The 14,917-nt window shown below is 44.5% G+C and overlaps 1 protein-coding gene across 1 annotated transcript in view; it reads left to right on the top strand.

The window, feature by feature from the left end:
• The window catches only part of LOC135056658 (alpha-2-macroglobulin-like), a 256,362-nt gene that overhangs the window by 37,982 nt on the left and 203,463 nt on the right, over positions 1-14,917 (top strand). The window contains exons 5-6 of the mRNA XM_063962104.1: positions 9,852-9,872; positions 10,538-10,694. Of these exons, the coding sequence (XP_063818174.1) occupies positions 9,852-9,872; positions 10,538-10,694 (178 nt within the window). The remainder of the gene's footprint in view (positions 1-9,851; positions 9,873-10,537; positions 10,695-14,917) is intronic.

Genomic DNA, 14,917 nt, shown 5'->3' with positions numbered 1-14,917 from the left:
TGTGCGATCGCATGTGTACGCTGAGCTGCAAAAATCCACTGTGTGCAGTCTCTGCGCAGCCCAGGACTTACTCCTACGGTGCGATGAAAACAGGCTGGTCAGGACCAGAGCTAATGTCAGACACCCTCCCTGAAAACACTTGGGTACGCCTGCGTTTTTTTAGAGACTCCCAGTTATTACCACCCACAAACGGCCTCTTCCTGTCAAACACCCTGCAAATGCCTGTGTGTATGAAATGTTTGCACCATCCTGCAGCTGACCAGCGATGCCTGTTGTGGTTGGCTGATGTGCGTGCGCATTGTGCAGTTAATGTCTGATACCTGTTGCACACAGCAGCGATCCGGTCTGAATCAGGCCCCTAACCCTAGCCCTCCAAGATGGCACCTAAACCTACCCCCCCCCCCCGCGCCTCCTCCACCCTAATCCTGACTGAGGGGATCCCTGCAGCCAGCACCTTGACCGCATCCCTAATATACAACTCTTGCAAGTGACTAATATTGGATAATGGGGGTCATTCCGACCTGATCGCACGCTAGGATTTTCGCTGCGCTGCGATCAGGTCAAAACTCGGCAAACCTGCGCATGCGTATGCACCACAATGTGCAGGCGTCATACCGGTACAAAGCGGATCATTGCTGAGCAATGGATTTAACGAAGAATCCATTCGCACAGCCGATCGCAAGGAGAGTGATAGGAAGCAGGCGTTTGTGGGTAGAAACTGACCGTTTTCTGGGAGTGTTTGAAAAAACGCAGGCGTGTCCAAGCGTTTACAGGGCGGTTGTCTGACATCAATTCCGGTCACGAACAGGCTGAAGTGATCGCAGCGGCTGAGTAAGTTCAGACCTACTCAGAAACTGCACAAACTTTTTTTGTACTGCTCGGCTGCACAAGCGATCGCACACTTGCAAAGCGAAAATACACTCCCCTATAAGCGGCGACTGTTTGTAGCGCCGCAAAAAATAGCTAGCGAGCGATCAACTCGGAATGACCCCCAAAGTTGGAAGAATCTCATTATATTTAGTGCAGATTCAGAAACTGCAAACTGAACTGACATACAGCTGGTCGCAGCCACCAAGGAAGCAAAGCCGAAGAAGAGTTCCGGATGTTACATTGACAAGACAATAGGTTGACACCACTGTGCATTAGGTCAACAGATACAGTACAAAGAAGATGACATGGTCAAAATGTGAACATATAAAAGGAGACAGTGTTTAATGTCAACAGGTTCAAAAGGTCGACATGACAATTGTGGACACACATATGGTAAACACATCTTTTGTGTGTGTTTTTTTCCATTTTTTTCAACTTTGGCTTGAATTACTATCCATTTGGACTATGCAGGACCACCTGCAGCCAGTGTCTGTGTATACAATAGAATTCCATGTGGTCTTGGCATCCGCACGGAATACTGTTGAACATGTTCCTCCCAAAATGGCTATCCCTTCAGAGGAGACAGATGCTAGAGGACCAGTAGGATCTCTAGTAACAAGGAAAGGTTTAGATGCAAACAGCGGTACTCAGAAGTGCCGGAACCACTAACTTGCTGGGGGAAGATGCTGCAGTGATCCAAGTGACCCCGGGTGCTAAACAGGAGAGGGCATAAAACCCCTGACAATGAGCATGAAGTTTAAAATCAGGTGTTGACTTACTGTGTTGCATAATTTGTAAGCGACATTACTTTGTGGGGCATAATATGGTGTCAGGGGCACAACTGTGTTGGTCATAATATGGTGCAAGGGCATTACTGTGTGGGGCATGATATGGCATCAGGGGAATAACTGTGTGGGTATAATATGGTGCAAGGGGCACTACTGTGTGGGGCATAATATAGTGCAAGGGGAAGTACGATGTGGTGCATAATGGCCAGAGCCGGCCATAGCTATAGGCAAACTAGGCAATTGCCTAGGGCATTTGATATGCCCAGTGGCATCAGCAGCTTCTGCTGATTAAAATGATATGTGGCATGCCTATATTCTGTGTGTAGCATTTCAAATGCAGATACAGCCACAGTCTCACACAGTATATTAGCATGCTGTATATCATTTTAATCAGCAGAAGCTGCTTGTGCATCCTAGCCACATAATAATGCAAATAAGATGCATTTTCATTAAAAAATTTACCTGACGTTAGCACTGAGGCAAGATTTATGAGGACACATCTGTATCCAAGCAGAGGCAGAGGTCACAGTGTTAGCAGCAGTGTTAGTGCTGTGTGCATGTGAGTGGGTTGGTTGTGCAGTAGTGTTCGGAATATGTGTAAGGAGCATAAAGTGTGTCATGTAAAAATGCATTAATAATGTGCGACATATGTGTAAGGGGCCACTATGTGTGTCATTATGTGTATAAGGGCATTAATAATGTGTGGCATACTGTATGTGTAACAGGGTACTACTGTATGTGTCATTATGTGTATAGGGGCACTAACAATGTGCAGCAAATGTGTAGGGGGCACTATATGTGTCATTATGTGTATTAGGGCATTAATAATGTGCGGCATATGTGTAAGGGACATTATGTGTAAAATGGCATTAATAAAGGTTGACATAATGTGTAAGCACATTATGTTTAGAAGGACATTAATAATGTTTCTCATATGTGTTAGGGGCATTACTGTGTGGAATTATGTGTTTAAGGTGCTCTTCTATGTGGTGTTACGTATAGAAATGGCACTACTGTGTCATCTAATGTGAATAAAGAGCAATAAGGTGTGATGTAATGTGAATAAGGGGCTCTACTGTGAGGAGTAACGTAAATAAGGTAAAGTGATACTACTGTGGGATGTAATATGAATTATGGAAACTATCGCATGATCAAATGTGAATAAAGTGCAGTTCTGTGTGGCGTATTTGGAATTGGGGTTACTATTGTGTGGCCAGGCCCCTTGCCAGCAAAAACACACACCTTTTTGTGCTGTGCGCCAAATGTGCAAACTGTTCCTATTTAAAATATAGGGGGTACAAACACCAAAATAAGGACTGCTATGGCTGAGGGGTGATGGTGCTGGGAAAGAGGTGCAAGGTCAGAGGCAGAACCAGCAGTGGTGCTAGGGGGCACCAGCCAAAATCTTGCCTAGGGCATCATATTGGTTAGGGCCGGCTCTGATAATGGCCCTCATTCCGAGTTGTTCGCTCGCAAGCTGCTTTAAGCAGCATTGCACACGCTAAGCCGCCGCCTACTGGGAGTGAATCTTAGCTTCTTAAAATTGCGACCGACGGATTTGCAATATTGCGATTAGACCTCTCTTAACAGTTTCTGAGTGGCTCCAGACTTACTCGTCATCTGCGATCAGTTCAGTGCTTGTCGCTCCTGGTTTGACGTCACAAACACACCCAGCGTTCGCCCAGACACTCCCCCGTTTCTCCAGCCACTCCCGCGTTTTTCCCAGAAACTGTAGCGTTTTTTCGCACACACCCATAAAACGGCCAGTTTCCGCCCAGAAACACCCACTTCCTGTCAATCACATTACGATCACCAGAATGATGAAAAAGCAGTGAGTAAAATACCTAACTGCATAGCAAATTTACTTGGTGCAGTTGCAGTGCGAACATTGCGCATGCACAATAAGCGGAAAATCGCTGCGATGCGAAGAAAAATACCGAGCGAACAACTCGGAATGACCACCAATGTGTAAGGGGAATTATGGTGTGGAGCATGTTGTGTAAGGGGCATGACAGTGTATGGCATATTGTACAATTAAATTGCAGATGCATTGAACTAAGTTTGACCCCTGGCAGTGCCAGCCTGATTGTCAGGCAGCCCGCCGCCATTTTCTGAATCAGAGTAGCTGCGTGTGACATCACGCAGCCACCCCGAAAACGCTCCTGTAACATCCTCTTTCAGGCCACCCCGCCCCCCAATGTCACGTTGCCGCCTTGCAAACACCCACAGCTGTCAATCACATTGACAATGTTTGAGCCGGTGCAGCCACTGTGCATGCCAATTTAGGTAAACTGTGCAGCGTAACGGAATAGCGGCAGCCTTTGAATGAGGCCCAAAGTGCCACGATGCAACATCTGTTGCTCTTTCTTGCATCAAATTCCGTTGTGCTTCATCTGCAATTTTGTGTACGTATTTAAAATTGATTACTGTTTCAAAGTTGCAGCCCAGCATCGCAAATTTATTAGGAATTGTTTTTGTCAAATCACTCCACTTCACAGCAAAATCGCAATCGCACCTCATTGCACTAAGGGCCTAATTCAGATCTGATTGCTGGGCTGTTTTTTTTCCTGCCCTGCGATCAGATAGTCACCACCTAGCGTGGGAGGGAAAATGTGCTGTGCAAGTGTTCAATCGCTTCGTTAGCAGAGCTGCGCAAAAATCAGTTTGTGCAGACTATGCGCAGCCCAGGACTTACTCAGCCGCTGTGATTGAATCCTCCTGATCGGGGCCGGAGCTGACGTCAGGCATCCTCCCTGAAAACGCCTGATCCCGCCTGCGTTTTTCCGGACACTCCTGGAAAACAGTCAGTTGCCACCCGCAAACGGCCTCTTCCTGTCAATCTTCTTGCGAACGCCCGTGCGTTCGGATTTTTTGCACCACCCCGATGCTAGGCACCGATGTCCGGTGTTGTTCTGCGATGCACTAGCGCAGTGCGGCTCACATGCATGCGCAGTTCAGATCTGATCACACGCTGAATTACCCCCTAAATCATAAACAGAACAGAGGAACCAGCAGGACGGGGTGCAGCAGAGCCTAAATGAGACTAGTTTCATTCGTGGGTGGTTGAACAACAGTAAAGTGTCTGATAATGAGGTAATACAGATTTGAGGTGCAAATGGCGGCGTGATTACATTTCTGTTGGAGTGCGACCTGTGACTCATTCTATAGTGAATTCTGCAGCGACTTCCCATATGTAAGCACTGAAATCGACACAAATCACAGACACCACAATGCGACTAAAATCGGCAGACAAAGACGCAAGTGAAAACACTTGTTAGTAAATGTGTTTTTTTTATTCCCGACAATTAGGGGCGATTTGATAAATTGCCCAAACACGATTCTTAGAAAATTCCCCCCTGTGCTTAATGACACTGAAACATTGGCCCTCATTCCGAGTCATTCGCTCGTTCTTTTTTTTCGCATCGCAGTGAAAATCAGCTTAGAGCGCATGCGCAATGTTTGCACTGCGACTGCGCTAAGTAATTCTGCTATGAAGAAAGGATTTTTACTCACGGCTTTTTGTTCGCACCGGCGAACGTAGGGGTTTATTTACTAAGATTCGTAATTTCCGAAAAAAGGTCAAAGTTCAATCACGAATGACATCGACAGTGTAAAACTGCAACTTTTTGAATTGATTACGACTAATTTACTAAGCTGTCGTATTCGTGTTTTTCTTTGCTTCCGATGTCGATGTCATTCGTGTTTTTTTTCCTAATTTTACGGCAGTGATTAGCAAAACACTGCCGTTTATTTTTACAATCAATCTCGGCTGGATCTGTGTGATCCGTGCTGGGGTTCGTATTTTTTTTTTTTTTAAATTAAACAAAGTAAAATGCTAAAAAAAATTGCGTGGGGTCCCCCCTCCTAAGCATAACCAGCCTCGGGCTCTTGAAGCCGATCCTGGTTGCAGAAATATGGGGAAAAAAATGACAGGGGTTCCCCCATATTTAAGCAACCAGCATCGGGCTCTGCGCCTGGTCCTGGTCCCAAAAATACGGGGGACAAAAAGAGTAGGGGTCCCCCGTATTTTTAAAACCAGCACCGGGCTCCACTAGCTGGACAGATAATGCCACAGCCGGGGGTCACTTTTATACAGCGCCCTGCGGCCGTGGCATCAAAAATCCAACTAGTCACCCCTGGCCGGGGTACCCTGGGGGAGTGGGGACCCCTTCAATCAAGGGGTCCCCCCCCCCAGCCACCCAAGGGCCAGGGGTGAAGCCCGAGGCTGTCCCCCCCCCATCCAATGGGCTGCGGATGGGAGGGCTGATAGCCTTTGTTGTAAAATAAAAGATATTGTTTTTAGTAGCAGTACTACAAGTCCCAGCAAGCCTCCCCCGCATGCTGGTACTTGGAGAACCACAAGTACCAGCATGCGGCGGAAAAACGGGCCAGCTGGTACCTGTAGTACTACCACTAAAAAAATACCCAAAAAAACACAAGACACACACACCGTGAAAGTATAATTTTATTACATACATACACACATACATACATACTTACCTTATGTTCTCACGCAGGTCGGTCCTCTTCTCCAGTAGAATCCAAGGGGTACCTGTTGAAGAAATTCTACTCACCAGATCCATGGGTCCAGGCTCCTCGGCAGATCCAGGGTTAATCCACGTACTTGCCAAAATTAAAAAAACGGGGTTCCCACCACGAACTGAAAGGGGACCCATGTTTGCACATGGGTCTCCTTTCCCCGAATGCCAGAAACCCACTTTGCCTTCTGGCTAAGTGGGTTTCTTCAGCCAATCAGGGAGCGCCACGTTGTAGCACTCTCCTGATCAGCTGTGTGCTCCTGTCTTCACTGACAGGCAGCACACGGCAGTGTTACAATGTAGCGCCTATGCGCTACATTGTAACCAATGAAGGGAACTTTCTGCTCAGCGGTGACGTCACTTTAGGTCACCCGCAGGGCAGAAAGTTCCCATCATTGGTTACAATGTAGCGCATAGGCGCTACATTGTAACACTGCCGTGTGCTGCCTGTCAGTGAAGACAGGAGCACACAGCTGATCAGGAGAGTGCTACAACGTGGCGCTCCCTGATTGGCTGAAGAAACCCACTTAGCCAGAAGGCAAAGTGGGTTTCTGGCATTCGGGGAAAGGTGACCCATGTGCAAACATGGGTCCCCTTTCAGTTCGTGGTCGGAACCCCGTTTTTTTATTTTTGGCAAGTACGTGGATTAACCCTGGATCTGCCGAGGAGCCTGGACCCATGGATCTGGTGAGTAGAATTTCTTCAACAGGTACCCCTTGGATTCTACTGGAGAAGAGGACCGACCTGCGTGAGAACATAAGGTAAGTATGTATGTATGTGTGTATGTATGTAATAAAATTATACTTTCACGGTGTGTGTGTCTTGTGTTTTTTTGGGTATTTTTTTAGTGGTAGTACTACAGGTACCAGCGGGCCCGTTTTTCCGCCGCATGCTGGTACTTGTGGTTCTCCAAGTACCAGCATGCGGGAGAGGCTTGCTGGGACTTGTAGTACTGCTACTAAAAACAATATCTTTTATTTTACAACAAAGGCTATCAGCCCTCCCATCCGCAGCCCATTGGATGGGGGGGGACAGCCTCGGGCTTCACCCCTGGCCCTTGGGTGGCTGGGGGGGGGGACCCCTTGATTGAAGGGGTCCCCACTCCCCCAGGGTACCCCGGCCAGGGGTGACTAGTTGGATTTTTGATGCCACGGCCGCAGGGCGCTGTATAAAAGTGACCCCCGGCTGTGGCATTATCTGTCCAGCTAGTGGAGCCCGGTGCTGGTTTTAAAAATACGGGGGACCCCTACTCTTTTTGTCCCCCGTATTTTTGGGACCAGGACCAGGCGCAGAGCCCGATGCTGGTTGCTTAAATATGGGGGAACCCCTGTCATTTTTTTTCCCATATTTCTGCAACCAGGATCGGCTCAAAGAGCCCGAGGCTGGTTATGCTTAGGAGGGGGGACCCCACGCAATTTTTTTTGCTAAAATATGCACTTTCCCACCCCTTCCCACTGATATACATGCACGGATCTCATGGATCCCTGCATGCATCTCAAATCACGGATAAAAAAAGCAGGTCTGTTTTTTTTTAGGACTTTTTTACGAGTTGTAATTTTTCACGGCAGTGTTTTGTGTTTTTTTGCTTTGCACTTCTTAGTAAATGACCGAGATTCATACTTAAACAGCCGCGTTTTGACCGATGGTGTATTCATTCGTAATTTTTTACCTGAACTAGCAAAAAATTACGAATGCCCTCATCACTGCCGTGATTAGTGTTTAGTAAATGACCGAGATTGACCGAGATGACACTTTGAAGAAAAAACGCAATCTCGGTCAAAATCGGGAGCTTAGTAAATATACCCCGTAGTGTGATTGACAGGAAATGGGTGTTACTGGGCGGAAACACGGCGTTTTATGGGCGTGTGGCTGAAAACGCTACCGTTTCCGGAAAAAACGCAGGAGTGGCCGGAGAAACGGGGGAGTGTCTGGGCGAACGCTGGGAGTGTTTCTGACGTCAAACCAGGAACGACAAGCACTGAACTGATCGCACAGGCAGAGTAAGTCTGGAGCTACTCTAAAACTGCTAAGTTTTTTTTGTTCGCAATATTGCGTATACTTCGTTCGCACTTTTAAGATGCTAAGATACACTCCCAGTAGGCGTAGACTAAGCGTGTGTAACTCTGCTAAATTCGCATTGCGACCGATCAACTCGGAATGAGGGCCATTGTAAATAACTAATTATCATCAGCGCTGTAAAACCCTAATAAATGACAAATCTCAAACAAACTCTGAAACAGCAATATATTCACATAATAACACGAGGTACAATAAAAAAACATTAATGCTTACTTTAGCAAGTAAAAGTGAAAATTATCTTTACTGAATAATTAATATTTTATTATCCTTGTCCTGGAGTGTTAATACTACAGTACAGTGGACAGACAGTATTAGTATCAACTGTATGAACAAATCATACATATATTTACACTGCAATATATACAAAATATTATCTAGGGAAGAAGAATGGAATTCACAAAATGTGTCTCTTTTGGACACCACTCAATAGGCCTAATTCAGATGTGGTTGGAGGTGCTATCACTGCTGCCTACTTGGATAACCCTCCGTCCCTGCAGCCTGACCCTAACCTCCCCTCCCGCATCCTAACCCTAACCTCCCCTCCCGCATCCTAACCCTAACCTCCCCTCCCACATCCTAACCTTAAGCTCCCCTCCCACATCCTAACCCTAACCTCCCCTCCCGCATCCTAACCCTAACCTCCCCTCCCGCATCCTAACCCTAACCTTCCCTCCTGCATCCTAACCCTAAGCTCCCCTCCCGCATCCTAACCCTAAGCTCCCCTCCCGCATCCTAACCCTAACCTCCCCTCCCGCATCCTAACCCTAAGCTCCCCTCCCGCATCTTAACCCTAAGCTCCCCTCCCGCATCCTAACCCTAACCTCCCCTCCCGCATCCTCACCCTAAGCTCCCCTCCCGCATCCTAACCCTAACCTCCCCTCCCACATCCTAACCCTAACCTCCCCTCCCGCATCCTAACCCTAAGCTCCCCTCCCGCATCCTAACCTCCCCTCCCGCATCTAAACCCTACCCTCCCCTCCCGCATCCTAACCCTAACCTCACCTCCCGCATCTAAACCCTAACCTCCCGCATCCTAACCCTAACCTCCCCTCCCGCATCCTAACCCTAAGCTCCCCTCCCGCATCCTAACCCTAACCTCCCCTGCCGCATCTAAACCCTAACCTCCCCTCCCGCATCCTAACCCTAACCTCCCCTCCCGCATCTAAACTCTAACCTCCCCTCCCGCATCCTAACCCTAACCTCCCATCCCGCATTCTAACCCTAACCTCCCCTCCCGCATCCTAACCCTAACCTCCCCTCCCGCATCCTAACCCTAAGCTCTCCTCCCGCATCCTAACCCTAACCTCCCCTCCCGCATCCTAACCCTAAGCTCCCCTCTCGCATCCTAATCCTAACCTCCCCGTGATATTTACATTTGGGATCTCAGCTGTCGGGATCCCATTGTCGGGATTCTGAGCGGTGTCAGAATTCCGGTGCCAGTCTTCTGTCCACCAGCATCTTGAGCGTCGGGATGTAACATCCGGTTTGCCTAACTGCATGTAGCCAAAACATATAGTAGTTATGAAGTTATTAAGATTTTTTTTTCACTATGCTTTTTTCTTTTTCTTTGTTTCAGTATCCTGTGCTTGAGCTAAAGGTGCGTATTACATTATTAATTTCTGTATCTGATTATGTTTTAAATTAACCATTTATGCAGATATACTGTAAGAGAAAGGCCAAAGTGTTTTATTTATTTTTTTTACATTAAAAGGTCCATAACATCAAGATTAAAATGTTATATGTTTTCTTTTAATAATTGTATGTACTGCTGGATTACTGGATTTCGGATTGAATTTACTAAATGTTACCACTGATGTAATCTCTCTTATGAGGGTATCCAATTTACCGCAGCTAATTGTCCCGCTGGGGGCTGTTTTGGGAATTTAGTTTCACCTGCCACAAGCAGGTGAAACCAAATCCCCGGAAACAGCCCTGTTTTCATGCGAAAATGAGTCTGTTGCTACCGAAAACATACACATTGAACCTGTTTGTTTTCGGGAGGAAAGCTATTTTTTACAGGCGTTCCAAATTGGATAGCCTGTAAAAAACTATTGGTGAAACATTGGTTAAAAAATGCCAAAAACTGAAGATTTTAACGCCCGATGTTGTTTCACCTCTAATTCGAACCCCCCCCCCCCCCCACCTCCAACCCACCCTCCGAATGTCCCTTTAAGAAATACAGTACATGATGTCTAAAGAGATATTACATTGCAATGTCACAATGGATTACAACAGTTCTATACTTACTCTGTTTTCCCAAAGGATCCGAATAGCAACCGCATTGGACAATGGCTGAATGTAACTGTTAAACATGGGATTGATGATTTTAGTTTCCCTTTGGCAAATGAGCTATCGCTTGGAACATATAAAATTAACATACCTGGTGAATGTGAGAAAGACTTTACTGTCTCTGAATATGGTAAGTTGCAATTAAAAATAAATCAAAGAGTAGTATTAAATTTACACATCATAAAACAATAAGGTAAGACATGTTTATAAGGACATTTATAGCAGAAATGTTGCACAAAAATGTGTATCATAAAGAATAACATACAGTACTTGGGGGGTCATTCCGAGTTGTTCGCTCATTGCCGATTTTCGCAACGGAGCGTTTATGGCGAGCATGCGCATGGTACGCAGTGCGCATGCTCTAAGTCATTTAGCACAAAACTTAGTAGATTTACTCACGTCCGAACGAAGAATTTTCATCGTTGAAGTGATCGGAGTGTGATTGACAGGAAGTGGGTGTTTCTGGGCGGAAACTGACCGTTTTCTGGGAGTGTGCGGAAAAACGCAGGCGTGCCAGGAAAAACGCGGGAGTGTCTGGAGAAACGAGGGAGTGGCTGTCCGAACGTAGGGCATGTGTGTGACGTCAAACCAGGAACGAAACGGGCTGAGCTGATCGCAGTGTAGGAGTAAGTCTCGAGCTACTCAGAAACTGCTAAGAATTTTCTATTCGCAATTCTGCTAATCTTTCATTTGCAATTCTGCTAAGCTAAGATACACTCCCAGAGGGTGGCGGCCTAGCGTGTGCAATGCTGCTAAAATCTGCTAGCGAGCGAACAACTCGAAATGAGGGCCTTTGTTCTATTTCATAGCCTTTAGCTTGAGGAACTGTACTACTACTGTATGTTGTCACAGACGTCTGTAATCCCTACTGATGTCCCTGTGTCTCTCTGTGAGTGTATATAACCCGATGTACACAGTAAACATGACCCATGTAAACGATGGCTGGACCAACTTTTCACAATTTGCTGTTTTTAGCATCTGAGATAATTTATAAAGACTTTGTTCTTGTGCAGGAGAATCTGGATCTTTGCATAGACCACATTATGTTCACCTAGACATAATCATAATACAATGTCATTACACTCTATGCCGTCATAGGACACTGGGACTGATTCAGAGGTGGGTGAAGTTGCAGCCTCGACTTTTGCAGCAGTGCGTTTCTGTCTTTATGCCAATGCCATGGCTGATGGTTGCTCTACTGAGATGCTCAACAGCTGCGGCGCCAATCTGCCGCTGTGCATTTTAAAATAGCCCAATGGTTTCACTGCCAGAGATTGCGCTAGCCCTATTGAGGCACAGGAACCCAATCCATACATGGTCACCTGTCTCAGTGCAACCACATCTTTAGATGCAGTCGCTGATTGCGGCACATCCTTAACTTGCCCACGAATTGTTAGCCAGCCTCCCTGTTACCACCCATAAAAGCACAATAAAATCTATCTGTGTGCAATTTTGATCTTCATCTTCATGCGTTGACCATCAGGACATATGTGCAGTGCAATTCAGACGCATGCTCAATCTGAAAACATCCGCTGCTTGCGACTTCCATCCCCCACTTTGTTTTACCAATATGAACAGAGTACTGATAATGATTGTAATGCAATATTCAGTGCTGTATCTCCTAAAGCCATTGAAATTGTCAATTTCTGGGCACCAGATGTGGGGGAAGGGGTTCAGAGGAACCATGAGGGGAATGGAATACCGACACAGAGTTCTGTCACAGACTGTGCATCTCTTTGAAGATTGAGACTAGTGAATCTTTTATTGGGGTAGTGGAGTTTGATGATCTTTCCTTGGGTAGTAGAGAGTCAGGATGAAAGGACGTATTGGTCACACAGGCTGTCTAGTAATATCAAAAATGGCTTCTTTTAGCAGGAATTGTATCCCCAATTGATGAATAATATTCTGGTCACAGTTCACAGGTGCGGGCTGCTACCACTGACAAAAAATATTCAGATTAAAGGCTACAAGGCGAAAGAGAAATGTCCAAGGGTTGGTGCACTCAGTAGAAAATGTTAAAATATAACTTTTATTAATATACCATTAAGAAGACAATTAAAAAGCGAAAATATGGTTAAAAATTTAGAGTGAAAGAACAAGGAATAAAAAGTGTTTAAAAAGAAAAGACACAATGGGGCAGATGTATTAACCTGGAGAAGACATAAGGAAGTGATAAACCAGTGATAGGTGCAAGGTGATAAAGGAACCAGCCAATCAGATCCTAACTGTTAATTTACATATTGGAGCTGATTGGCTGGTGCCTTTATCACCTTGCACATATCACTGGTTTATCACTTCCTTATGCCTTCTCCAGGTTAATACATCTGCCCCCATGTGCTTAGTGGCTCCAATATATTTTTCAACTGCAAATGTCACAGAAGGGTAATTTTATCATTTACGTAATGTAATTTCTATTACTGTATTCACCTTCTGAAATACATTTGTGCATAAACCTCTATGTGTTGCCAATAAAGAGTTATTATTTGACGATATTGTATCACTTTAATACCTTTATAATATGATATCAATCAAAAAAGGGGGGCATAAATGTAGTTTAATTGACAAATCATTTGCCTTATAAGTGTGTTCACACAAACACAAGTAGAGAGTCATGTTGAAAGAGTCAGATGATCTTGCTTGGGCTTTTAAGTAGGATGATCTTGTCTCTCTGTGCCGGGAACAAAATTCCACCATTGATGATACATTCTGTACAGCCATAAAACACATAGCCAACCCATCATGACCTCAGTACTAGACTTTGTCATACTATAGTTTAACATACTGTATTCCAACATGTAGCTCTACAGCTACATAACATGGGATGACTACTGGGTATGATTATTATGCAAATATATAAGTAATCTGGAGCAATTCTTAACTTCAATACTTTTAACTGACATATTTTAAAACCTCTGCAGCTATGTTGACTTTAAGATAAAATCAATAAATTAATTTGCTTAACAGATAATACAACATAACACTTCTAGAAGGGTTTACAGTAATGAGTAGTAGGGCATTGTCAGGCACACCCAGTAGGTATCCCTGAGTTTGAATTACCTTGACTGTATCAAACTAGGGGCCAGGACAGCAATCACACAGATATAGTAATGACAGAACTGAATATACTACTAAGACTGGATAGTCTATTTCTCTACCCTTTGTACCATACACCTATTTACTGCCAGTATCCATGGAAATTAAAGAGGTCATAGGTCCCATAACACAATATATCACAAATGTGTAGGTCAGCAACACAGACAACCATACAGTTTGCTGGTCTCCCTCTGCATTTAGCAATCAATGAAAGTTATAGCATAACTTTAGTAATATAATAGTTCCTCAAAGCTTAGAGTTCTGAGGCATATATGAAATTAACTAATAAATTAATACATTATTTACAAAAGAAGTACAATGCTTGATAACAGAAATTGTATAAAGAAAAAAAGGTTACAGCTTACATAGACAAAACATGTTTTGCAATTTCATATTAAACGGACAAAAACTAACAAAATATAACACATAGCTTATTCTGGCTAGGGGCAGTGGCAGGAAATGCAAGTAAAGTCTTTAACTTCAAATTGATCCCCCATTTTGACACAGAACAAAAAAACTCCCATGCCTTTTATCACCTGTCCCCCCACCCCATAAATTATGAAATTACCAAGTCTCTGATGACTGACTGACCAGTTAATTCAATCAGGGTCCATCCTAGGTCTACTCATTTGATTTTTTTAGAAACTCCAATAACTGTACATAATGTCCCTTGTGTAATATCTACATAAAATATGGTATGTACTGTATACATGAATCTCCATTACTGTACTTAAGCTATACTATGAGTGTACAAATGACATAGCTGGGAGATGTGATTGGTTAGCTACCCATACATCCTAGTGTTTCCCAAATCACACTTAACCATCACACCAATGTCGGGTATATTTTTATGATTCTGATGCTAATAACTAGTGTAGAATTGTTATTTTTTTTTTGTGGTCAAAATAGACACCATATAGTTTTTGTATTTGTTCACTGTTTGTAGTCTGAAAACACCTTTCAGTCAGACGGCTGAGTGTTTATCCCTGCATACCCCTGCTGTGTTCATTGCAAGTTTCACAGGTCCATGTAATCAATAAGAAGCAGATACAAAAGGCTTTGTTTATAAATCCCTGTTAATTTACTTATGTTTCTTTACCACAGGATGTCCCCAGAGATATACATTATACTGAACTATACCAAACCTCCTCTACTGAGTGGAATTATAATTCTATTGATTTGTGTGGGCTAAATTATAACCTAACAACTAAAGAAAAATATAACTTGCAATATGTCCAAATATACCCATATGTCTTCAGT

This window comes from Pseudophryne corroboree, chromosome 3, assembly GCF_028390025.1.
Source record: "Pseudophryne corroboree isolate aPseCor3 chromosome 3, aPseCor3.hap2, whole genome shotgun sequence".
In the NCBI taxonomy this organism is placed as follows: Eukaryota; Metazoa; Chordata; class Amphibia; order Anura; family Myobatrachidae; genus Pseudophryne; species Pseudophryne corroboree.
The sequence above is the reverse complement of the archived record's forward strand: the minus strand, read 5'-3'. Positions and strand labels throughout refer to the sequence as shown.